The 27156-nt window shown below is 37.8% G+C and overlaps 1 protein-coding gene and 1 non-coding gene across 10 annotated transcripts in view; both read left to right on the top strand.

Moving 5' to 3' along the window:
• The window catches only part of UTRN (utrophin), a 491233-nt gene that overhangs the window by 360799 nt on the left and 103278 nt on the right, over nucleotides 1-27156 (top strand). For all 9 annotated transcript variants that reach the window (XM_032407730.1, XM_032407732.1, XM_032407729.1 and 6 more), the window contains one exon: nucleotides 22732-22861. In XM_032407730.1, the coding sequence (XP_032263621.1) occupies nucleotides 22732-22861 (130 nt within the window). The remainder of the gene's footprint in view (nucleotides 1-22731; nucleotides 22862-27156) is intronic.
• On the top strand, nucleotides 9407-9513 carry LOC116634791. The gene has a single exon (XR_004300033.1). It is a non-coding gene; the product is annotated as a U6 spliceosomal RNA (small nuclear RNA).

The following is a 27156-nucleotide window of genomic DNA, read 5'->3' as shown; positions in this document are numbered from 1 at the left end:
GGACAGTAAAATCACCATGACCTGATACCAGAATGATGATTATGAGAAGGAAGGGTGGTGGTGGGATAGGTTGGGATTGATGTAGTTTGGAAAAATGGTGTTTTCACATCTTTTGAGTTTTACACCCCTGGTTGGGGATGGGGGAGAGGAATAGTGTAAATTGGATATAGTTTAGCACTGCTTTCTAAATTTCTTAGTGCCTGTTACTAGATTTTTCTTGGGTTACTATTACGTCTTTATCACAGTTGCCATCACTTAGCCCGTTGTGCATAATCCAGACTACTGTTGAGGGATGTTCTTTATCAGTAAATAGGACTTATCAGGAGTTTTCATTTAATGGTCTGTACTTCTTTGAATTTTATATTAGAAAGTTTCTATGAATAGCACTGATTGAGTTTCTGAGTATGGGGCCTGGTGGCTTCTCCTCTCGTTGTTAAACCCTCACTGGAAATGATCCTTTGTGACGTTTCATGTGGATCGTAGGTTCTGGAATATGATACTTTATTGTGATCTATCATAGTCTGCCTTCCAATTTATCAGTGATCTAAAACTATAGGCTTTCCTACTATCATCTATTACTAATGTTTTGACACGAGCTTCATTTTTAACTCTGAGAACTGAGCAGCCTCTTATGCCAGAAATAAATTATGGAAGAGATTTCTGAGTAAAGTTTGTGGAGGTGTGTATTAGTTTGCGAGGGCCACCATAACAAAACACCATAGATTGAGTGACATAAAAGAAATTAATCTTCTCACAATTCTGGAGCCTAGAAGTCTGAGATCATCGTGTCTGCAGCGTTGATTTTTTTCTGAGGCCTCTCTCCTTGTCTTCAGATGGCCTTCCCTCTGTGAGTATCTGTCTTTTAAAACTGCTCAAAATACCCTCTTTTTATAAGGACACCAGTCATATTGGATTAGGGCCCTAATGACCTCATTTTAACTTAACTATTTAAAGACCTTATTTCTAAATGCAGTCACATTCTGTCAAAAGTAACCTTCTTTCCCAACTGTCAACTATAATGTTTCTAATCACTATAAATTATTACAGTGAGGGCAAATCACTATGCATCGCTACTATTAGGGCAATATTTAAAGACATGACACCTACCTGTAATTATTTACCTTTCTTAGTAAACTTTGCCAGCCATAATCATTGAATAGTCTAACTGTAGTTGAATCTCAGCCTTGCCAATGTTCTAACTTAAATATAATTCTGTAAATTATCTGTAATCTTTTCTTAAATTTAAAATCCCTTTGGGTGCTGGGTATACATGTGGTTATCTATTTCAGGATAGCTTTTTCTTACCTATGTCCTTGGAGAATGTCTTTCCCCCCTGCCTTCCGATTCTTTTTACCAGGAAAAAAAATCTTTATTTAGAATTAAAATTATCAATGATTAAAACTGAAAGAGGCCCAAGAAATAGTTTAGTCCAATCCCCTTACTGATAGTGGAAGAAAATGAGAGCCATGGTGTGTTTTGATGAAATCTGAGTTTTCATCCCTCCTTTCCTTTCTCACTTCCAACAAATCCTTATCATTTGCCCACGTGTCTGGCAGTTTCTAGGACACCAGAGAGACACGGATACACAGAACAGACACAGTCCCTGTTTCTTCCCTGTGTTATTAGAAATCATTTCCAACAGGAATTGTGCACTGCACATTGCCATCCCAAATCTCTAGTTGTCTTCCCAACTATCCATTTCTCTAACCCCCAACTTCAGTCCCTTGGTGATAACTCAAGCCTGCTATCTGTTCTTGTACACTTTTATTTCTGATCTTTTCTCTTAAAGAGATTCTATAACTCTTTTCAATTATAACATGATGTAGCTTTGGACAGAACAAAATAATCTTTAAACTATTTTTTCACAGGTATGTTTAGCAATAAATTTAGGTGCCTTTTCTAACTTCTTGCTGTTTTTGGTCTTTAATTGTCATAATAAAGTTTAAGAGATCTCTTCAATTTTAAAGAACTCTTGCTTTATAGCTTAAAAGTACATAGTTAGAATCAACCAAAATCAACCCTTAAATGGCTTGATACTAATATTAGGCAAGTTTTTTTGTTTCTTAAAATTTCCGCATAGAAAGAGTGAGACCTTGTATTTGATTTCTAACTTACCCTCTCTTCTTGCAGATAGCTGTCTGAATTACTTTATTTTGAACAATGCAGTACTGTGTCAAACTAATGGGACCTAATCTCTTGATACTAAATTAGAATGTCTAGCGATTCCCAGATGGATTTTTTTTTAAACGAGACGAGAAATTTAACACTGATTTGTTTACTATTCTAGGAGATAAGATCTCATAAATGCAAGTCTTGAATGTCGTGTACACAAGTCTTTTAAAGATCAGCTTAAAAAGCAATACCACATGACTTTCTGTTGTGGTCAAGACAAATACACATTCACAAGATGCATTAAAAACCACCTGTGCTGATGTCACACAAATTAGCACTTAAGTTTTACATTAAAGTTTCCAGTGACATTATATACAAAGTAAAAAACAAAGCTAGGTCTCAAAACCTTAGGTGGATGTGGGGTTACTGTGGACTAGAAAACCACTACGTGACTTAAAAGCTGCTTCCAGGGATGTCAAACTCTGATGTCAAAGAGTTATGTGAAGAATTTGAATAAGGTAATTCTAAGTAGACATCTGACTAACCTCTATTCTCAGCACTTTATGAAGTTAAGTGAAATTTTTTTTGGCTCTTGCCCTCTGGATAGTGGCGTATCAGCCTCTGTTCTGAGGCACCTTCTGTTGGGACTTTCTATAGAAGTTAGTGAACTAGAACCTGGGCTTAGGCAGACGTGGTTTCAGTGCTCCCCTCCTCCACTCACTAGCTCTGTGATCCAGGCTCTGGAGCATATTGTCCCATCTCTTCAGTCCTGTTTCTGATCATCAGTATATATAAAGCACTTAGCAGAGTACATTTAGTAAGTGCGCAATAAGCAATGGCTGTTGGAGTCCTTCTTTAGACTAGGACCTATATTTTCTAGTGTATTTTTCATTTAGTTGTGCTGTGTCCAAATTTTTAATTTTTCCTCAGATTCATGACATTTGGGCAACCGCAAGTTTTGACGTCAGAACTTACATTTACTATTTTTGCCTATTGGTGGCTTCAGAGATAATTTAGACTACTCAGGAAATGGGATGAAGTCATTGAAACAACATTTTTGAGAATTTATATGGGATAAGATATGAGTCTAGAGACTGCAAAATGACTTACTTCTTGTTCTTAATAAAAGAAAACAGCTTATCATGGAAAGGCCAAGCTCGTAAGACATGTCTGTATGCACTGCTTTAGTTAACTTATCAGAGGTTTATAGGCAAATGATAAATGTTTAACCATGAATCTAATTACCTTTAAACGCAATATTTGAATGTTACCATAATCTATAAGTAAAGAAACAAAATTAATGTATATAATTTTACATTTGCATTTGCATTCACATGACCTTATCCTGGGTCCAGTCTGCTTTCACGGTCACAGATGCCGATGGCTAGAGACTCTGGTATCTCAGATTTATTTGTACAGGCACCTTGGATACTTGGAGGTTGGTTTATGGGAACTCACATACTCTCAAAGTCTTCTGGTTCCTACCTATATTTCTATATTCGAGACCTTGATATGTGTGCATTAGTGACTTAATGACACTTTCTCATAGCCATTCTTCAATAATGGCAGTGCTAGTCACCTCACCACCCACCCACACTATTCACTGAGTGCCTTCTTGTGGTTGAAAACAATGTTAAATATACAAAGGGCAACAAGGCACAGCCTCTGCACTTTAATGACACGTTTTAATAATTTCTATTCATAAAAGCTCTGTGCTTGTGGCTGTATCCAGATGGAATATTACATATTTAAATGTTTAGGGGATGGCTCTGAGACTTTTAGTTAGAATGGTACTGTAAGGTCATGCTTCAGATCACCTTGTCTGCTTAAAACATGTAGTAATTATAGATAAAATGTAACAATCCCCGTCCACCGGAGACCAAACATAGCAAATTTGGGCTCCAGAACGCGACAGACGTTCCATAGACCAGAAACAAAGCAGAAAAGCAAAGCGGTTAGTAGGGTTGATGGTGCTGGGGAAAGCTCCCCAGTCCTGGATGCTGAGCAAGCAGAAAGCCCCATAGCAGTTTCTGCTTAAGATCTCTCTCTCTCTCACGTTGAAATGAGTGGCTCACAGATTGGCATTCTTTTCTTCTGTCCAAAAAAAAAAAAAAAAAAAAAGTCCCAGGAACTGATACAACATCAGTGTATTTTGGACCCTTAATTAAATGTTTATACTTTGGATAACTTGGATATTTTAATCAGTGACTCAGAACATTGATAAGTTTTCAGTAACAATAATAATAAATACTGTGTTCAGTGCTTTAACAGCACATACATATAGGAGACTTATTAAATAATAATAAAAATTAATAATATTTCAAAGGGCTATGACAGTGAAGAGTGTTTGGCCCTGGGCCTAGCACACAGTAAGGAGTGGTCCATATCTCCTCCTGTAACTGCAAGTCTGTCTTGACAGTTTTGATCATTTTTGTTTTGTTTAAAACTATCTAGGCTATATGAGTTGTTTTAATTAAATAAAGGTATATTAATACCTATTATTTACCATCTAATACTGCCCCATATAAGTAGTCCCCCATCACTATCTAGGATTAACTTGCAAAATTAGACAGAGTCACCTTCCAGTCTTTACAAGTATCAGTTTGTAAACAACACAATTGTATTATTTTTTTCTCATGTGGGTACATATTTAATATCCTCAAATATCAAAATAAATTACTACTTTAAAACATACGGTGTTTTTTTAAAAAAAAATAGTGTTTTTAATGATTTTTAGAATAAATGGATATAGTTGAATTTTCCCATCTAATGACCTAAATTTTTTGTATAATTTTTATTTTTTATTTTTATTTATTTATTTTTTAAGATTTTATTTATTTATTTGACAGAGAGACACAGCGAGAGAGGAAATACAAGCAGGGGGAGTGGGAGAGGGAGAAGCAGGCTCCCCGCCGAGCAGGGAGCCCGATGCGGGGCTCGATCCCAAGGATCCTGAGATCATGACCTGAGCCGAAGGCAGACGCTTAACGACTGAGCCACCCAGGCACCCTTTTTGTATCATTTTTAATGGTTTATAGAAAGTGAGGTCACTTGTATGCAACTTCACTTTCAAGAATGTGAGATTATCATTCAGTCAACAGTTACTTAGAAAGTTCCTACAATGCAGTCGCATTCATTTGTAATATTAGGGATTTATTTCCAGTCACATGCTTTAACACTGGATTACATTGCAGATGCAGTTTTTGCTATTCACTCTGCACTTCATTTTCTACACAATGTAAATTCTCAGTTATGTGGGGGCAGCTGTCAGAGCTCTGACACCCTTTCTTTAATAGAATACATGTTTGATTTTAGCAAAAAAAAAATCACCAAAAATAATTGAAAGTGTATGATTCTGGTATAATTTTTTATAGGTTTAGATCCATTCCCTGAGGGCCCTTCTGTCCTTTACTTAATTTAATTCCTCTATTCAAACCTCATTATGTAAGAGTCAGGACATTTGAGTCTGAAACTGACTTGCTGAAATACACTTGCAAACTTGCTTACTAAAGTAACAAATTCAAACATTGTCTTTAAATCAGCAACATGCCACCATGAAATTGAGGCTGTGTGTGGGGGGGATTGTTCTCCCTACTAAAGTAATCTGAGACTCTACCTGCAAACCTGTAACTTCAAGGTCTTGCTGTGTGATGAAGTTACCAAATATGGGATATTGGCCTTTTTCTAAAATTGATTAAATTAATTTCCAAGTTCCCCCTCCAGTCTTTGGTGCCTCCTTTGACTTCATTCTTATTAAATGCATAGCCTACTCTAAGGACTGTGAGTAAAGTTGCTACTTGTGTTCCTTCCCAAAGCAGCAGTTCTAGAAGTGAGACTATACCTACTGGCCATACTCCATTTAGTTGTCTGCAGCTGATTTATTTCCTGTGCCTGACAGGTGTCACTGGACTTTACCCCAAAGGGCCATGGACTATCCACGTTTAGAGGGAATGGCAAGGCAGCCTAATAGCTGGCACTATCTGGTGGTGAAATTGAGAGTGGACCACAAATGCAGCAGGAAGGAGAGGTTTGGGAGACCAAGCAGTTACAGTCCACCCCCTGAATGTAACAGCCCATTTCCAATGAACTGCCTCTGGACATATTTAGCTGAGTCATTTATCTGCCAGTTTGTGTATTCATTCAACAGACCTCTATGTTGCTACTGATATTTGCCACATGCTTTGCTAGGCACTGGGCATGTATCACTTCAGAAGACTAATTTTGCTGTCACGGATTTCACCATCTAGCAGCAGAGACAGGCTTGAAAAAAGTAACTACATTGGATACCAAAAGCACTAATGTGAGCATGAGCACATGGCCAGGGAGGCACAGATGAATCATGGTTCTCTGTACTTGGGAAGACCGGGTAAGGCTTCACAGAGCAAGTAGCCTTTGAGCTAAAAAGAGATTTCGGAATAAGAATTCTCTAAAAGCTGTTATCAAAACTCCTGGAGGGAAACTCCTCCAAATTCGTCATGGCATGACTGGAGTATGCAATAGAGTAAGAGGGTGTTGCTTACCTCCCTTTTCAATTTTACTTGAGAGAGAAAAAAAAATACAAGTTCAGCACCTTCTGCAGTGCCTGGTAATAGTAGATATTGAATATATTTGCCAAATGAAGGAATACATTTATGTGTGCATATATTTTGAAAATTGTAGGGAAGAATACTCTTATTACTGTGAGAAGCTGGAGGATTCCTATTTTAGTTTTAGCATTCATACTTAGTATTCTGACTCAGGCATCACTTTTTACGTCAATGGGGTGGAACCAAAATGAATTTGTATATTAAATGTTCATTTAGGGATGTTAACCAAAACTTTTAAAGCTCTATGAAGGAGTTTTTTTTTTATTTTGTCTGCATACTAATGAAAAGTAAGCCTGTTTTCTTTTCCTTTTCTCATGTAGTTTTATTAGTGCTATCAAATTTAATGACTCTTCTGCCCTTTTTTGCTGTCATACTATAATGACTTCAGATCCATATATGCTGATTTAGCTTTGAAAGCAAGTTGGGAAAAAAAGTAAATTACATTCTAACAGATTCTCCTTATGTTTGTATCATTTATTTTTTCTGCTTGTATTCTCCAGTACGTAGTTAAGTGTTTTTTTGAAACCAGAAGCTAAGAAAGCCTGCTGTACCAGCAATACTTCTATTCATTAGTTGAGATGCCTTGCATTGAGGGCCAGCTTTGTGGGTGTGTGTCCCATGCAATTACAATCACATAAGGCTCCACTCTTAGATGGGCCCTGCACTTGGTTTAATGCTCTGCTGCTGCCATCTTGCAATTCTTAGTAATATTTGAAGAAGGGGCTCTGTGAATTCTATAGTCAGACCTGCTGGCATGAAGAAAAACATTAATGTTTATGTTTTGACATACATAAAACAACACTTTTACAATAATGAAAGCCTCTTAAAACTTATTGCAAGCATTCTCTTTCTCAAGTAAGCCATCCTGAGCCTCCACTCTCACTTAGATGCCCCTCACTGTAACTTCTGTCTCTGTGCATTAGTGTCAGCTGAGATGTGGCCAAGGGTCCATTTTCAGTCCTTCTTTTCTTGTCAGCTCACTAACTGTTTCTCTGTTCGGTCTCTTTACTTGACTTCTAGGACACCACTCTGTGCTGGTTTTCTTCTTCCCTCCCTGGTAGCTCCTTCTCAACCTCCTCTGCTGGCCCCTCCTCAGCCTCCTAAAATTGGGATGCACCAGGGGCCAGGCTATGCCAACTTCTCTATACCTATTCCTTCCTGAACTCGTTGTTTCCTGGTGTTACATGCCATCTATATGCCAAATTTATATCTCTTTACGTGGCATCTCTACTTGGGTATCTAATAGACATCTCAAACTTAGTAAGTCCAAACTGAATTCCTGAACTTGCTGCTCAAAATCATTCTACCTGATCTCCCCCCATTTCAATGGAAAGAATTCTATTGTTGCTTAGATAAAAAATAATAATCACCTTCAATCTTGTCTTTCTCTCATATTCCCTCTATTAGAAAATCTCGTCAGTTCTATGTTGAAAATATAGAATCAGAATCTGGTTATGTCTTACCATCTATTAGGAGCTACAGTTATCAATCTCTGTTATCCTTAATACAGTGGCCAGAGTGTTCCTATTCCAATGAATCAAAACTCTGTAGTGTTTTCCTGTTTAATTCAGAATAAAAGCCACTGTTCTCAGAATGGTCTACAAGACCCTCCATGGTGTGACCTACCTCCTACTCACACCTTGCTCACCTCATTCCTGGTGTTTTCTCTCGTAAAGTCTGGTATCAGCCACGCTGGCCCCTAGCTGTGCCTTCGGTTGCAGCACCGTGTTGTCTTCAGTGCCTAGAATGCTCTTTACCTGGTATCCACATGATTAACTCCACTGTTTTCAGATGTTTGTTCTATGGTACCTCCCCAGGGAAGCCTACCCAGACTTCTCTACACCAGTCGAAACCCCCTTCCCAGTACCCCTTTCTCTGTTACCCTGTTCTACTTTTTTCTTTTTCCATAATATTTATCATCCTCTATAATTACTTACTTATTTTCTGTTGTCTCTTTGTCTGTGCCAGACACTTTAGATAATCAATATTTGTTGAATGTTAAAAGAATGAAATATACCCAAAGATAACAAATATACCCAAAGATAACCCAGAGGTATGGTTGTTCCTTTTTTTTCTCTTTATCTCTCTTTAATCCCTTTTTACTTATTCATGTTCAAAAGAATATCCCCTTTTGAAGATATTTCTACTTTGAATAGATGAATCTTTAATAAAGATTAGCTGACAGAAATATAAGTAATAGTATTTCCTGAAGAGCTAAAAATAATTTCAATTATATGACATACTTGAAGTTGTAAGAAAATTAATCAACACCATTATACTTTACATTTTAATATTATAGCCAGTTAAGAGGTTGCCTACTTTCTGTTTTAATATTACTTAAATTATTCAAATCAGGAGTTGGAAAGATTTTTGTATAAGGGGGAAAGCATTGACATATCTCTAATTGTTGAGATAGCTTTTAAAATGTAGCTTATTTGCCCTTATATACTAAATACTGCTGGGTTCTCTCTTGTGTAGAGATTTGACACCTTGCAAGCTAGATGGGTTAAGATTCCTCACAGACACAGGGAATGCCTCATTCAGTGACTCTGTTGTCATGTGTTACACGTTTTGAATAAATTTAGCTTCAGAGAGATCATGAGGTAAAGCATAATGGGAAAGTTTCATGGTTGTTGTTGATATAAAAACTATGCTTCTAAAATACATTTGTAATTATTAATAATGCCATTCATTAAAAGTAGTAATTTGTGCTTGCTTCGGCAGTACCTATACTAAAATTGGAATGATACACAGAAGATTGGCCGGGCCTCTATGCAAGGATGACATGTAAATTCATGAAACATTCTGTATTTTTTCAAAAAATTAAAAATAGAATTACCATATGATCCAGTAATTCTACTTCTGGGTAATTATCTGAAGACATTGAAAACATCAGTTTGAAGACATATATTCATGCCTGTGTTTATTTACAATAGCCAAGATATGGAAACAACCTAAGTGTCCATTAGTAGATGAAGAAGATGTGGTATATATACGATGAAATATCACTCATCCATAAAAAATGAGTTAAATCTTGCTATTTGTGACAATATGAATGGACCTAGAGGGTATTATGCTAAGCGAAATAAGTCAGAGTGCGAAAGACAATACTATATGATCTCACACATGGAGTCTAAGAAACAAATGAATAAACAAAACAGAAACAGACTCATAGGTACAGTAAACAAACTGTTGGTTACCAGAGTGGGGAGGGGGTGGTGGGTGGGTGAAATAGGTGAAGGGGACTAAGAGCTATAAACTCAGAGTTATAAAATTAGTAAATCATGAGTATATGATGTACAGCATAAGGGATATAGTCAATAATACGGTAATAGCTTTGTATGATGACAAAAGCTAACTAGAATTATTGTGGGGATCATTTTGTAATGTATAAAAACATCAAATCACTATGATGTATACCTGATACTAATAGGATATTGTATACCAGTTGTACTTCAATAAAAAAGCAAAAGTAAATAAAAGTAATAATTTGTTCAATGATAAATGAGCTAGATTCCATTTAATATTCCTTTCTTAAAAGAATAATTTTATTTTTTATTTTATTTTTTTAATTTTTTAAATTTTATTATGTTATGTTAATCATCATGCAATACATCATTAGTTTTTGATGTGGTGATCCATAATCCATTGTTTTAGTATAACACCCAGTGCTCCATGCAGTATGTGCCCTCCTTAATACCCATCACCAGGATAACCCCTCCCCTCCCCCCCCCAAACCATGTTTGTTTCTCAGAGTCCATAGTCTCTCATGGTTCATCTCTCCCTCTGAGGGAGAAAAGTATAATTTTAAATTATGAAAATAATATCATTACAGATTGTATAAAATAAAGAACAAAAAATTGGCCTTAAGTTTACCACTGTAACACAACCATTTTCATTTTGCATGAGTATTTTCTTTTTGCGTATTTATCTTTCACACAGTCCTAATAGGGTACATAGTTTTTATCCTGTCTTTTTTATTTAGATATATGTCATGTCTGTTTCTTCATGTTGTTATGTATTCATTATCATAGTCATTTTCCAAGGTTACATAATGGTCCCTAGTGTAGCCATACCGTAGTGAGCCTAAATATTTTCCAGGTGTTAGACATTTAAATTGCTTTCAAATTTTTTAAATCATAAATAACTTTATAATGAAAACTTTTGTGTTTGTAGCTTTTTTCTGGATCGTTTTCCTAGGATATATTCTCAAAGGTGAAATTCTTGTTTCACGCAATATGAACATAGTAATGACTCTTGATATATTGCCAACCAACTTTCCCAAGTGATTGAACCAATTTTCCGCCTCTAGCAATGTATGAAAGTGAAGTTTCACTGCACCCTTGCCTGTGATTTCTCATTTCCCCCCCTCTTTCCTTGAACCTGGTATTGTTAGCATTAAAATGCTGGTATCCCATGGCAGGATGGGAATTTAGAGAGCAGTTCTGGGATGTCAGATGTCTGATTCTGTTTTTCTCTCAAAGAGAAGGGAGAGAATTGGTTGAATGTGTTTGATTTGGTTGTACGTCAAAGGATTGGGAAAAAGATATACATTGTTGGACTGATCAGTTGAAGAAATTTGGTATTTATATCAAATTAGTGTATGTGATGTAATCTGGCTAACCATTTTTGCCATCACAGAGCTTTACTTTGCTGTTTTAGTCTGGAACAAATTGGTTCACAAAAAGACATTACATTTATATGTTTTCTAAAATCTAAAGTGACATAAGAAACTTGCAACCCAGTTTTATACTTTCCAAACATTTTCGCTTAATTTTGGAGGATCACATGATTCCATTTTTCTTAGAATTAAATAATTTATCCCTTAAGAGAGTTAAATTCAGTTGTTCTTGCTAATGGAGGGTTGGATACTGGTATTGGTCATCCAAAGCTATAGATAAAGCAGCTAGAACTTTCCTCCATAAGTAATGGTGAATAGAGGCTGAGGAAAGAATTCTGTCTTGGAAAAGAGGTGAGAATGTTGGTAAGACTTTAGGTTAGCATCATTTTAATAGTAACTAGTTTTTCTACAACACTAGTTTTGAGATATGTCCACATTCACTGTCTCACCTGTGAAGTTAGTAGAATGAGAAATTTTGTTATCAACATGCAGAGAAGTTTCAGGACCAACCCAAGGGCTCACGGTGGGTTAGGGTGTGCCTACATGATGTGCATTGGACTGTCACACAAGGCTTTTGGCTGCAAATCTGATTTTATTATACAACAGAACAGTTTTTTAAGCATCTCCTTATTCTTTCATACATAAATTCATTGAGCTCCCGCTCTACCCTCTGTGGCATAGATGTGTGCCTTCACAGATAGCCCAGTCTGGTCGGCATAGAAGTCAGGACAGCATGTGCGATAAGTGCTGCAGCAAAGCAGATGCCAAGAGCTGGAGAGGCTCAGAGAAGGGAGGGCTGGCTTTGCTGGAGAACCAGGTGATACTTATATTAATGGTGAGGGTGGTGTTGGTGCTGGGTCCCTCAAGGGTCAGGAAGATCCACCCTTGTGGATCTCTTTGACTTTGACCAGTGAGGGCCAGTGAGATTGCTAAGAAAGCACACAGATACTCTGTCAAGAAATAACTTTCTCTATGAAGGGCTAAAGGAGATGACTCCTTCGCTCCTCTGCTGCTCAGAGTTATTCCATGTTCTTTCTTTGCAGACCAGCTTCTGCAGTGGAGGGTTGGATACCGGTATTGGTCATCCAAAGCTATAGATAAAGCAGCTAGAACTTTCCTCCATAAGTAATGGTGAATAGAGGCTGAGGGAAGAATTCTGTCTTGGAAAAGAGGTGAGAATGTTGGTAAGACTTTAGGTTAGCATCATTTTAATAGTAACTAGTTTACTATTCTACTAACTTCACAGGTGAGACAGTGAATGGGCTACTCCCATTTCTCGGGAGTTCTCCTTCCTTGACTCTGGATTACACAGGACATGAGGAAGGAACACTTGGCGTATTCTAGGGACAGAAGTAAAGACTTTGAGACTAGAAATTAGGGTATTTAGTAGTTGAAGTTGGAGAGCAGGGAAGATCCAGATCTTGATAGGAAGTTTAGAATTGGTTCCAAGTGCAACAGGGAGCTCTTGGAGGGCTTTAAGCAAGAGAGCCAAAGGATCTGCTTTATTTATAATTTCAATATTGTGGTCTAGAAAATTTTAGGAAAAGTGCATCTCAGCGAACTCTGGCACTTGATATACAGACAATTTGGATGATGGCTTTAGAGTAAAGAAAAGAGAGGAGACAGTTGTTACTTAAAGAAGAGAGGATGACACCAAGATTTAGTTCACACCCACGTGTGTGCTTTTTTTCTCCTCTTGTCTCCCCTTGGTCTCAGGGCAGTGTGGCAAGCTGCCATTTAGGACAGAAGGGGATGTCGGAGATTCCTCTCCTCCCTCCAGGTTTTCTCAGACCTTGTTTTCACATCAGGTGATTTGCAAGGTCCTGCCCATGTCAGTGCTCCAGGAGTAACTGATCATACTACTCTTTGCTTGGCCTTAACTCAGCCCCTCCAGTGAGCCAATGCCATGTTCATGATGAAAATGAATAGCCGATTGACTTGAGAGACTCAGACTTAAGCCATCCCAGTCACTTCTTTATGCAGACAGTCCCTGACTTAACAATGGTAGACTTACAGTGTTTCAACTTTATGATGGTGCAAAAGCCATAGGAATTCAGTAGGAACTGTACTTCGAATTTTGAACTTGGATCTTTTCCTGGGCTAGCGTTATGCAGGATGTCCCCTCTCGTGATGCTGGGCAGGGGCAGCCACAGTTCCCAGGCCACCACACAATCATGAGGGTCAGTGACCGATCCTATTGACAACCATTCTGTCTCCATGCAATCATTCTGCTTTTCACTTGCAGTACAGCGTTTAATAAATTACATGCGCTGTCCAACTTTATTCTAAAATAGGCTTTGTGTTAGATGATTTTGCCCAGTTATCAGCTAATATAAGTGTTCTGAGCACATTTAAGGTAGTCTTAGCTAACCTATGATGTTTGGTAGGTTAGGTGTATTCAGTGCATTTTTGACATATGATATTTTCAGCTTACAATGGGGCTTATGGGGTCGTAACCTCAAAGTAAGTGAAGGAGGATCTATACCTTCTTATCCCTTAATCCCCCGTCCTTCCCAGTGATAGCAGGTGGGGAGAAGTGTTCCTAGACATTGCAGGAGGATCATTGAGAGGCTCTCTCTAGGCATTTAAGGTTGAATAAGGAGCAATTTACTCTGCTGCCTGACACTCATACCAGGAAGCTGCCAAACAGTACCCTGAGTCTGAAAGGGGGCAGAGAAGTGACAGGAAAGGTGGGCTCTGCTAAGTGGGGTTCGGGGCTCGGAGAAATTCTGTTGAGCATGAAAACACTGAGATTTTTGCTAGTTAAGTTCTGATATTCGAATCAGTTTTTCACTAATCTGACATTCCAGAGCTTCCTTTAGTTTAAATGAGATGCAGAAGCTGCTTAACAGGGAAAACAATGAGAGACTAGATTACTTTACCTGCTTATTCTGTTTCCTTGAATTGCTTTTCCCTTAATTACCTTTACTCTAATTCCAGTTTCTTTTTCAACACAAGGTTGCTTGTGCCCCCTCCACCTCTCTCCATCTTCTCTATATTTCCTCAGTGTCCTGTTTGTTCTTCTCTCAAAGATTTGTGGCACTTAACACATTGTGACCAGCATTCTCTTCACTTTAGACTGTAAGTTCCCCAAGGATTGGGATCGTGGCTTATTAATTACCGTCTCCTCTTGTGCTTGGCATATTTCCTTCAGATTATCTGAATTTACTAGGTTTTAAATTTTTTATTTTGGTGGAAATCTTTGTTGGAAAATTCTATAATATACTCTTATGCCACCTTAGGATGAGAGAGACATTGAACATTTTCTTATGGCCATGGGACAATCATTTTGCTCTCCATTTATTATTCTTGACTTCTGAGGTATCTGAGACCATATTTCCTGATATTAAAAACTTCAGAGCATGCAATGTTTAATATAGAGTTTCAATTTTAGTTTTTGAAATTATTTTGTTTCTCCCTCCTTGTTACAACTGATCTGGTCTACCGCTTATAGGATGAAGCTTGATTTCACATGTGCTTGCCGGGGGTGGGGAGGGAGGAGATTGAGGTCTTTGAATTATCTATTAGAATGGAAAATGCATAAGCTTTGCAGTAAGGTTGTCACACAGAGTCTTCTTAGGTCAATGGCCAGGCCTTGAGTCAGTAAGGTAGCTAGATGTCTGCTGTATAAAGAAGTATGTGGTTACTATCAACCACAAAGACTTCCTTCCTTCTAACTTTCACGATTCGAAACATTTTTACAGAAGCAGTCACCCTCATCCTTTGTTTACCCAGCTCTGACAGTGCCAGCCTGCTAAGCCAGGCAAGCAGTCCCCTCAGGACCTTTGTATTTGCCGTTCTCCCTGCCTGGATTGCTCTTTTGCCAGATATTCTTATGGTTGGCTTCCTCACTTCCTTCAGCTCTTTCTTCAGATATCACTGTCTTTGAGATGCCTTCCGTGACTACTTATATAAAATAGTACCAATCCCCATGCCTCCCCCAGCCTTTCCTTTCCCCTTTATCCTGTGTGGTAGATTGTTATAATAATGAATCATGATTCTCTGTATCTCAGCCCCTATGCTGAGGATCGTCGCTCTTCCCCTCACCAAGAAATGCACTGTATTTGTCCATTCTTTTGAATCTATGCTGGGCCTTGTGACTTGCTTTAAATAATAGAATGTGGCAGAAGTGCAGATTCTAGAGCTGTACTATCTGATGTGGTAACTCTCAGCTATATGTGACCACTTGTATTTAAATTAAATTAATTACAATTAGATAAAATTTAAAATCCAGTTCTTCAGTTCAATTAGTCATATTTTCTTCAGTTCAATTAGTCATATTTCAAGTACCAAATGTTGCAAGCCACCTGTTGTTACCGTATTAGACAACCTGCTTTTAGAGCATTTGTATCCGTGCAGGAAGTTCTATTGGACAGAGCTGTTCTAGAGTCTATGTCTTAAGAAATCTTGCAGCTTTCACTCTACTCTTTGGGAACACTAATTACCAGGCTTCAAAGAAGCCCAGTCCAGCCTACAGGGCATTTAGAGACTCTATAGAGGGAAACTGTGGTATTCCAGCCAGTAGCTCACAATATTTTCTAGACACGTGAGTGAACCCATCTTGGACTTGCAATCCCAGTTAAATGACAGATGGAGTAATCTCTGGTGGCAGAGGAGCTGGGCAATTTGCCAATCCAAAAAATCTTGAATAGTAAGTTGTCATTGTTTTAAGCCAATACGTTTCAGATGGATTTGATACACAATAGTAATAACAGATTCACCCTTCAATCTAATGACTCCAGTAGTTTTGGGAAACTATGCTCTGCGCAGTTACCTCATGGGTTAGGATGTGGAAAAAAAGGGGAAGATGGAGTGAGCCCATACCACACCTTTCAGTGAAATCTGTTACTTGTTTATTTAAGGAGAAAAAAAAGATTTTTGCTATTAATTTAACAATAATCAACAATAAAGTAAAAGGCTTAGTATTGACTAGCTGATAATTAGTTAATAGGAAGGAGTGCCTGGCTAGCTCAGTGGGTAGAGCATATGACTCTTGATCTCGGTGTTGTAAATTTAAGCCCCATGTTGGGTGTAGATATTACTTAAAAATAAAATCTTCTAAAAAATACTTCTGATAATTAGATGATAGGAGAAAGCTAACTCTGCCTCAAAAAATTATTTCCTTTTTTTAAATTTTATGTTATTATGTTATTTTAGTCACCATACAGTACATCATTAGGTTTTTTTAAATTTTTTTATTGTTATGTTAATCCCCGTACATTACACCATTAGTTTTAGATGTAGTGTTCCATAATTCATTGTTTTCATATAACACCCAGTGCTCCATGCAGTACGTGCCGTCAATAATTTGCAAAGTGTATAGTTCAAATAACCCAGAGCTAACTGGAATCCAATACTTTAGGGTATCCAATTTAGGGTAATCACATGTGGGAGACTTTGTTATATTTTGCTCCTCCCTATTTTGGTATCCTACCTAGTATTTAATCTGAAAGCATTCCTTCTTTTATTCCTTATTCCCTAAGCATTTATTGAGTACTTTCTATATATGTCTAGGCAAGCACTGAAGAGAATTTCGAATGATTAAGATGTGAGCCTTATCCTAGAAAAACTGACAATATAATGGAGGGGACAGATGCACGATCACAGTATATTAGGATGAGCTATGCTAGAGAAATAAGTGCTCTGGAAACTGAGGGGGGATAAACTGAACATACAGAATGAGCTACTCCTTTGTGGATGGGTGGGGATAGAAGTTAGACATAATCAGATTACCTTGGGAACTTTTTTGGGAGAACAAACAGAATTACTATTTTATTTTAATACTAACTTTATTGAGATATTATTCACACAGCATAAAATGCAAGTGAACAGTTCGGTAGCTGTTAGTATATTCACAGAATTGTACAGCCATCATCACTATCTAGATTTAGAACATTATCCCAAAAAGAAAACCCACACCCACGAGCTGTCACTCCCCCATTCTTCCCCAAACCATCCAGCCCTAAGCAACCACTGTTCTACCATGTGTATCTATACCCTTATCCCTTTGGGCATTTCATAGTCGTGGGCTTCTGTGTCTGGCTTCTTTCACTTAGCATAACATGTTCAAAGTTCCTCTGTGTTGTAGCATGGATCGTAGTATTTCATTCAGTTTTACTGCTGAATAAGTCTTTCATTATATGGCTATACAACATTTTGTTTATCTGTTCACCAGTTGATGTTTGGGTTGTGTCCACATTTTGGCGATTATGAATAATATTGATATGAACATTCATATACAAGTTTTTATGTAGACATCTACTTTCAGTTCTCTTGGGTATGTACCTAGAAGTTGAATTGCTGGGTTATGTGGTAACTCTATGTTTAACATTTTAAGAAACTGCTGAATTGTTTTTCAAAGTGGCTGCACCATTTTATCATTCCACCAGCAGTATAAAAGGTTCCAAGTTTTTCACATCGTTGGCAATACTTGTTATTGCCTGAGAACAGAATTGTTTTGAATGAAAATATAGAGTCATTAAAATAGAAAAATTCCTATTATATTATGTTATACTCACTTCAGGCAGCCCATGTAGAAGTCATGTGATATTAGAACCTAAAGCTGAATGCTACTTTGTAGCTCTGTATACAAAACAACTCTGTTAGGGTCTAATTATCTTATCATTAATGTTCACCAGGTGGTTAGGAAATGCTGGTTTTCTTTTATGTCTAATTGAGAGGTAAAGGGTGGTGAAATGATTATATGTATAATACTGTTGAAAGTTAAACCTATTTCTGACATGCAATTAAATGTAATTGAAATAGGACAAATTGAATAATAAAATTAAATTTGCAAAATATCATATGAACAGGTATTATTAAATGTATGCTCTTCTCTAGGATATTTGGGTGGTGAGTTGGCATTAGGGCTTGAGCCCCACATTTTTACTTACTTGGCATGGTTCCCACCTGCCCACACTCGCCTCTTCTACTTCCCTCCCTTGGCATATCAAAAGAGTTAATCAGACATTCCCCTGCCAATGCCCTATGCAGAGAGATTGGTTTAAAAAGTGCTGAAGTTTCATGTGGTTAGGAAGGAAAATAGATTCTCCAGTCCTGTAGGGCATTCTCAGACTCAGATTTGTTTTTCATGAATCTGGGAGACCTGACAATGATACTGTAAAAAAACAGGAATGTGAATTGGACAGTCATAGCCCCCTACTATCTCGTCCAGCTCTTCAGTGGCTTCCCAGTGCCCATTATTGGTTGTCTCATGCTCCATTAGGACATCATACAGTGGTTTTTGTGACCTGATATCTGCTTGGCTCTTCACTAAGCGTTTATAGTTGCCTAAGTGCGCACACGGTCATACTGCCTTGCTCTTCTGCTAGTGCTTACTTTCCTCTTTTGGAAATACTCTTCTCTCTCTACAAGACTCCATTTAGACACCACCTCCATGAGGAAGCATTTCCAAGCCCCCTAGCTCTACCAGGTCCCAAAGCGCTGGTGTTGGGTGCCTTGTTTACCACAGTGAAAAGCAAAAAGCAAACAAACAAAAAAACCCAGAAAATGTCCTTGGCCTTGTAGAGCTTATCTTTTATCTGAGGGAAACAGATGGAAAAAAAAAAAAAAAAAAAAAGATGAGAAACAATAACCATAATAACTAAATACCTACTTTGCCTAGTAGAAGGTGATGGGAAATGTAGCAGATGGGAGAGGTGGAATTCTACATTAAATAGCATGGGTGGGTGGGCCTCATTGAGAAGGCCTCTTGGGAGGAGGAATATGCCATGTGGATATCTGGGGAGAGAGCCTTCCAGGCAGAGTAAACAGCCAGCCAGTGAAATCTCCCATCACAAGAGCATTTGGGTTAAATTGGTAAAATTCCAGCCATCAGGGAAGTTGACTGGCTAGTGTTCCCAAGTATCCTTTCTGTAGACAAATACATATTTCCATTTGGATGTTTGAAATTCTAAAAATAGTTTGTTTTTTTAAGATTTTATTTATTTATTTGACAGAGACACAGCGAGAGAGGGAACGCAAGCAGGGAGAGTGGGAGAGGGAGAAGCAGGCTTCCCGCCGAGCAGGGAGCCCGATGCCGGGCTGGATCCCAGGGTCCTGGGATCATGACCTGAGCCGAAGGCAGACGCTTAATGGCTGAGCCACCCAGGTGCCCTGTCTAAAAATAGTTTTAACAAAAATCTCTCCGATGCTGTTTCCGTTCCCCAGCCCCCTAGCCAATGCACATTTTGTGGACTCATAATAATCCAGAACTCCCAGCTGGGCACTACTGTACACCTAAATCATACGAATCCTATTATCCTGTTTCTCCACCATGAGATCAGGATTCACCCTCTGTGAAGTATATGCCCCGTAATCATTGTGTGTTTCCAGAGGACCAGTACTGCTTCTGTGCTCCCTTCTCTAAGTCACATTCCTTTATGCTCTGTCTTCTCTCAGTTTTTAATTTCCTTCCCCATCATCACCTAGATGGTGTTTCCTGGTTTCCCTTTTGTGCCAAGTCTGTAAATACTGCCCGTGCATCCTCACCCTATTTGATCAACCAGAAGGAGGAGGTGTTCTTCGGATTCCTTCACTTTCCTTTTAGCATCTTGAGTTAAATAGGTTCATGTCTGGGACTTCACTTTCAAAAAGAAGAAATCTAGCACAGCCCTTGCACATTATTTTAAGAATCTTTACCTCTCCCACATTTACTGGTTAGATTTGGGTTTGGGGGGAATAAATACTCTGGATCACTAAAATTTTTATAAATCTGCTACATTACCCATTGTTTTTCAGTGCTGGCTTTTAAGCAACATGCTCTTTCGTATCATTATTTTATATTTTATATTTCCAGGTGCTTTGGGAAGTAAATACTAGGAGTATTTTCATCAATCTGGAGCTTCTTGCTGTAACAACACAATAATCTAAATTTAAAGAATAGGCTCAAGGGGTGCCTGGGTGGCTCAGTTGTTAAGCATCTGCCTTTGGCTCAGGTCATGATCCCACGGTCCTGGGATCGAGCCCCGCATCGGACTCTCTGCTCAGCGGGGAGCCTGCTTCTCCCTCTCCAACTCCCCCTGCTTGTGTTCCCTCTCTCGCTGTGTCTCTCTCTGTCAAATAAATAAATAAAATCTTTAAAAAAAAATTTAAAAAAATAAAGAATAGGCTCAAGACCTGGAAATGTGTGTATATATTTCTGGATTAAAATATATTTCCCCGTTTCTCTTATGTCTCTTTCTGTTTCCATGTGTCAGAAACTTTAAATGTCAGAAGATCGTCTTATTTGTCTTGAATGTCACACCTTGGGACTTCTTCACAAGCCACATTTCTCGATAGAGTTAGTGAACGTTTTGTCACATAGTCATTTGATGCTCACAGGTGCTAACTGATGTGGGGATTTACTGATTTGTGCTTGCTTCACAGTCTGGTTATGTAGATGCTATAAATTTATCCATGGATTTTAGAGAATGGTGCTTTTTTGCTATTGTTCACTTTATCCTTTTAAATTTTTTGTCAAGATAATAATTTTAAATAGTCAAATTGTATTTACAGTGCTTATTGCAAAAACCAATGTTCTATTCTGTCATTCATCTCCCCTCACCCTTCCCCACCAGTAATGTTCTCTTTTAAATTCATTACCGGTGGGGCACCTAGGTAGCTCAGTTGGTTGAGCATCTCACTTGATTTTGGCTCAGGTCATGATTTCAGGGTCCTGGGATGGAGCCCCGTGGGTGCGTGTTCAGCAGAGTCTGCTGGAGATTCTCTCTCTCCCTCTGCACCTCCCCTGCCCCGCTCACTCGCACTCTCTGTCTCTCTAAAATAAATAAATAAAATCTTTACAAAAAAATAAAACAAATTCATTACTGGTGTTTTCCTGGTGTTTAGCTCTGGTTTTCACATCAGATGATTATTCTGGTGTTTCTAGATTTTTTTTTTCTTTTATTTACCGTGGATGAGGAGTTAGCCCTGTCATCCCAACATAGTTACACCAAATGCTATTTAAAAAAAAAACATAGTTGTGGGGTGGGAGGGATGGGGTGACTGGGTGATGGACACTGGGGAGGGTATGTGTTCTGGTAAGCGCTGTGAATTGTGCAAGACTGTTGAATCTCAGATCTGTACCTCTGAAACAAATAATGCAATATATGTTAAGAAAGAAAAAAAGAAGAAGAATGTAGCAGGAGGGGAAGAATGAAGGGGGGGAAATCGGAGGGGGAGAAGAACCATGAGAGACGATGGACTCTGAAAAACAAACTGAGGGTTCTAGAGGGGAGGGGGGTGGGAGGATGGGTTAGCCTGGTGATGGGTATTGAGGAGGGCACGTTCTGCATGGAGCACTGGGTGTTATGCACAAACAATGAATCATGGAACACTATATCTAAAACTAATGATGTAATGTATGGGGATTAACATAACAATAAAAAAAATTAAAAAAAGAAGAAGAAAAAACCTTTTTTTGGAAAACAAAACAAAACAAAAAATAGTTGTGTTCAGAAACAAAAATTATATTGATTCTAAAATAGTACTAGAATACAATATTTTAGAAAGCAAAAACCAGAGTTTTCATAATGCATTATCAGGTAACTGCACCTAAGCAAAATATAATTGCCCGGAGGTGTTTATGTGTATAATTTTAAGAGGATAACAGTAATATTAGCAACAATTTTGGTTTCGCTCCAGCATTCAAATAGCACATGAGAAAATCTTCATTTCCTCTTACCTTGCAATAGTCAATGAGTGAGCTTTGTTTTTAAACTCTAGTCAATTAGAGTCTTAATCACCAAACATTTTATGGGAGCAAAGGTGAAAGTTTAGCCCGACTTAAAAGAACAAAAGTACTAAAGGCAGACTGTTCTGAGAATCATAAATTTGCATGAAAAACCTCACAAGGGAAAAATTGTAATTGCCTCAGCATGAGAGATGGAACATATTTGAAGATAATTGGAGACTGTCTTTTATGTGTTCTCTTTGGTTTAGTTTTGATTTCATGTACTTTAATTTGTTTCCATCTCTTAGCTTTTTTCCTTAATATATTCTAGAGAATGTAAAACGCTTCTGAGGATCTCATTACTACTTGTGAAATTGCCTGCTTCTGTACTATTGGATGTAATTTTTTTTGTCAGTCTTATAAGAAAAAGGTATCTTTGAACAGGCTATTCTGTTTTAGTAATCTGACAGGAGTGATAACCCTGAAAGTACAGTTTGTGTAAGCTCAAATATACTATAACAATTTCCCTTAGGTGAATATTGTAAAGATTTTTGTTTTGCATCTTTAAATCCTATCATCTTTTTGCTTTTATTCATGTTTCATCATTCATATGTATAAAATTAATATTTTCACTTCCGACTTTGCTTAAATGGTTATTAGTCATTCCCTTGACAACTACGGTCCATAGTCTAACTGAAGATGTTTCATCACTTGGTGAACACAGTAGGTTACAAATTCAACTTTTGCTTCTCTTTGCAAAGGCCCTGAGACGAGAGTTAAAGGAAAAGGAGTATTCTGTTCTAAATGCTATAGACCAAGCTCGAGTTTTCCTGGCTGATCAGCCAATTGAGGCCCCTGAAGAACCAAGAAGAAACCTACAATCAAAAACAGGTGAGATTGGTTTCTTTCGTACATCATAAAAACACATGTGAGGGGAACAGAATCCCGAAATCAAGTAGGAAATTTCCTTACAGTATTTCAGGATCTAATATTAAAATTTTTCTTCTGAGTGTTAGTTTAATCAAATATGTCATTATTTAATAAATATCTAGGTTTTACATTAAAAATGAGATGACTGTATACATCAATATCCTTATTTTAAAAGGAAATTAACTGCAGACAAATAGATTTAGTAAAAGGCACACTGTAACTAAAAGTAATTTCTTTGAGAAAGAAAAATTTGTATTTCTTATATTCAAACAAATAACATGACAAATGATTGCAACTAGAGGAGTGGTTTTTAAAATACAATATATATAAGTATATAAATAATCAAAGTTTTTTTAAGCTTCTGTTTTTTTCAGATTACTTTTTAAAATAAGGCACTAAAGTAAAACACCTTTCTTTTACAAGCAGACAACAGAATTTATTTAATTGAAAATTAACCTATTCGTGTACTATTTATGTACTTTGGCTGAAAATTGAAACAGTAACTACCTTCTTAGCAAATAGCAGTAAATCACACAGTAAATTTAAGAGATGAATTTGGGGCCAACATAGATCTTTATTACGATTTTTCACTGTTGGCAATAAAAGCATTCTGATGCATTTTTAAAAACAAACATGCCATTCCAAATATTTTCTCATCATTCACTTCACATAGTGAAGGCAGACCTGAAAGACTGCCTCATGCTGTGTCCAGCAGCATAATTCATGAGCATTTATTACTTGTAAGGAAAGTACAGTTGAAAAATGCTTTCTTTGGCTGTAGCCGAAACTGAAGCAGACATTTGGACAAGTAGCCATTTTCCTTCTCAGCCTCTGTCAGAGTAGGCTTACTTCAATCTGAATAAATTTCCCATCAAGATCATGATGTTCTTAACCCTCTAAGCCTAGCTTTATGTGTGTCTGTGTACATACACAACACACACACACACACACACACACAGCATATTTATTATCTTTTCTAGCATTCATGTTTATTTTCTGCTGGTAGCATCATTGTCTTTCCAGTCAGCCTACTGGTGACTTAAGTCATTAATGGGCTTCTACCTTTCCACAAACCTCACAGTCTGAAAATCCCTCGTAATTGATTTTCTTGGCTTTGAAGAAGTCTTCCTTCTGAGGATTCTGTTATATACGTATTATACATATACACACACACATACTTGCACACGGCGTACACACGCACACGTAGTAGGTGCTTACTGCACAGTTGCTGAATGAATGCGTGCATGAGCTGAGCGCCTGTGGGGATGCTTGGGCAGTGAGCAGGTTCAGGGAGGAGGGAAGACCCACACTGGGACAAGATCATCACAGCAGCAGGGACGAGCAAAGCGGCTGTGTGCCTGGGCAGGAGGCGGGAATGAGGGGCTTGTACGTGCTGTCTGGTTCAGATTGCAGAGGGCCTGGAAAGTCAGAACATTTCAACTCAATACACCAAGAAAGAATGCACTATTACAGTTGTTGTTGTCAAGCTCGGAAGAAAAATAAGTTCACTCGTCTCACCTTACCCAATTTAAAGTCCACCTTAAATCTGCGTTCCTTGGCTCCTTGCTTCCCCAGTACTTTCCAGAGAACAGAGGCAACATTTTTATAATAAGTTACTTCATCACAGTAAAAAAGTATTATTATATCATCAAAGCTTCACTTTGCTATAAATGTTCCTTCTCGGTGGCTAGTCGTTTAAGGGGTATGATAATATTGCTTTTTTGCATTCTTATTTTGCTGTTACATTTGGTATGTTTCTAAGCCCCATTTCAAATACTATATTGGGGGGCAAGAAAAAAAGTCATCAATTTAACTTAATGATTTTCTTGGTTTTTGGTTTTTTATGATTAGCAATTTTTATACTTTCCTCCTTTCCTGATACTGCTTTCTTCAGTGCTGGCTGATTTTACCTGCTGTTAAAAGTAAATGAAAGAAAATTATCCATAATAGCTTTTATACTTTTGTTATTTACCATGAATTATGTAGAGCTGCTATCAGAACTAGAGAGCATTTGAACATTAATTGTCTTGTGTGATGCTACGTGAAGTACTCACTGTCGGAGGGGAGAGGGCAGGGAGAAATGACATAACGATTTTTTTATTCCATTTAATAAGCAGTTATTTATTGAGTATGCTGTGTGTGCTGTGCATAGGGGCACAGCAAAACGGATCCATCTCTTTACTTTTAAGTAACTATTTCAGAAAGTACTTCTCTGCATGACTTTTCTAAATGACTTTTTTCTTCCAGCTCTTTTTTTCTCATTTTTTTCTATTATCAATTATCTTACAGTGTGTGTGTGTGTGTGTGTGTGTGTGTGTGTGTGTGTGGCAACCTGTGGCGTTTTACTTTATTGCTGAGTGTTACAGGTATGAATTGCGCTCAGGAATCTGTTAATTGACAAATGCTATTAAAAAGAAGCAAATTAATTTTTTCAACTCAGTGATAAGTTGCTGACAAAGAAATCTCATCAGGTATGCTCTGCTAGATATTTCCCCTTTTCTCCAGTTTTATTGAGATATAATTGACATATAACATTGTAGTAGTTTAAGGTATACAACATAATGATTTGATGTATGCATAGATTGCAAACTGATTACCACAATAAGTCTAGTTAATATCCATCACCACACACAGTTACAAATTATATTTCTTTGTGATGAGAACTTTTAAGATCTAGTCCCTTACCATCTTTCAAGTATGTATATTTTGAATATTTAAAAATCACTACTAATATTACTGCCTTACTTTAAGCCCTTGCTATTTTTTGTTAGGACTATTGTTAGTTCCTTCTTAATTGGTATCTCTGCATCGACATAGACACTACTGTGATAAATCTGAAACTCAGAGCTGGCATTTGCTTCCCTGGTTTAAAAACCACCGGTAGCCCCTGGAAGGGCATGTGAGCTCCTTCCCCTGGCACACGAGGCTGCACAGGATTTGGCCTCAGTTTTCCTGGGTGGTAACATCTCATCTCTCTCACTCTGCCCCAAACTGATGTCCATTTTACACCCAACTGCTAGTGATGTTCTACGGGTAATGGTCTTCCTTGCCTTTAGCCTCTTGCCTCCTATCCTGGTTTTTCCTGCCTGTGGGTCTATCTTGCCTGGTTTCCGACTCCTTCCTTGTTTGCCCATCCAGTCCCTGCTCATCCTGTCCCAGTCAGCGACGGCTCACTGTCTTCCTGGCTGCCTTCCTCTCTCAGCTCTCCTCCGTGCTTCCCCGTCATCTCTCTGACTGCGTTACTGAGATCTGTGTCCGGAGCTCAGCCCTTCCCTTCCTTAGTGACCTTTCTCACTTATTGAGAAGCTGAAAGAGTGTGTAAAATTATCTGAGCAGCCAAAATATATATTATACAGCAAATACAGTGAAGATCCTACTCTTACTCATGGAAAAGCCACTCTCTCAGAGGTATTAACTCTTACTTTAGACACTGTTGTAACTAGTTTAACTTGTGTCCCAGTGAATGGTGGGTATGTGGCAAAATGGAAATGACAGGACAGGGAGAAGGGTGACAGTGAGCAATGGCTGCTGACAGCCTGACAGCAAGGAGGAGAAAGAAATTCTAGAGAGGATATACGAGACTTCTAAAATAAAACAAAACAGAGTAGTCTTTGGGGCCTTTTACAATAAAAGAAAAACTGAAGCTATGAATTATGGTTTGTTTATTTTTGAAGACAATATAAATCAGTTAAGAGAAGGCATAGGAATTTATACTACGTTTTAGTATATCCTTTTAAAATGGCAACCATTAAAAATCTAGGGCTCAGTAGGTAAAGTGTTAGCTGAAACGCTAACTCCTCAGAATAACCCATTCCACCTATAAATGGTTCTTAAGTCAATATAATTTTTAATTGAACTGAAATCATCTGAATAATTATAGATACTTTACAGAGTTCACAACTTTGTCAGTAGCCCCCTTATCTGGTTGGAGCCATATGGAACTGTTTAATTTGATTTAATCTGCATCATGTCACTATATTAATTTTCTTTTTAACACAATTGAATTGTTTTTCATTTGATTTTAATCACCTGGTTTATATCTATGGAGAGGTAGAATGATAGAAGAGTAAATCTTTCATCATCCTTTGTATTATTCTTTGTACTTCTAAAACCACTCTCATATTCTCCTAACTATCCCAATGAGTCAGGCAGATAAAACAGTATGCCTTTTTCTTTCTCTCTCTCCCTCCCTCCCTTCCTCCCCACCCACCTTCCTTCCTTCCTTCCTTCCTTCCTTCCTTCCTTCCTTCCTTCCT

This window comes from Phoca vitulina, unplaced genomic scaffold (assembly GCF_004348235.1).
Source record: "Phoca vitulina isolate PV1807 unplaced genomic scaffold, GSC_HSeal_1.0 scaffold9, whole genome shotgun sequence".
Taxonomy (NCBI): Eukaryota; Metazoa; Chordata; class Mammalia; order Carnivora; family Phocidae; genus Phoca; species Phoca vitulina.
This window is presented reverse-complemented; position numbering and strand designations above follow the sequence as displayed.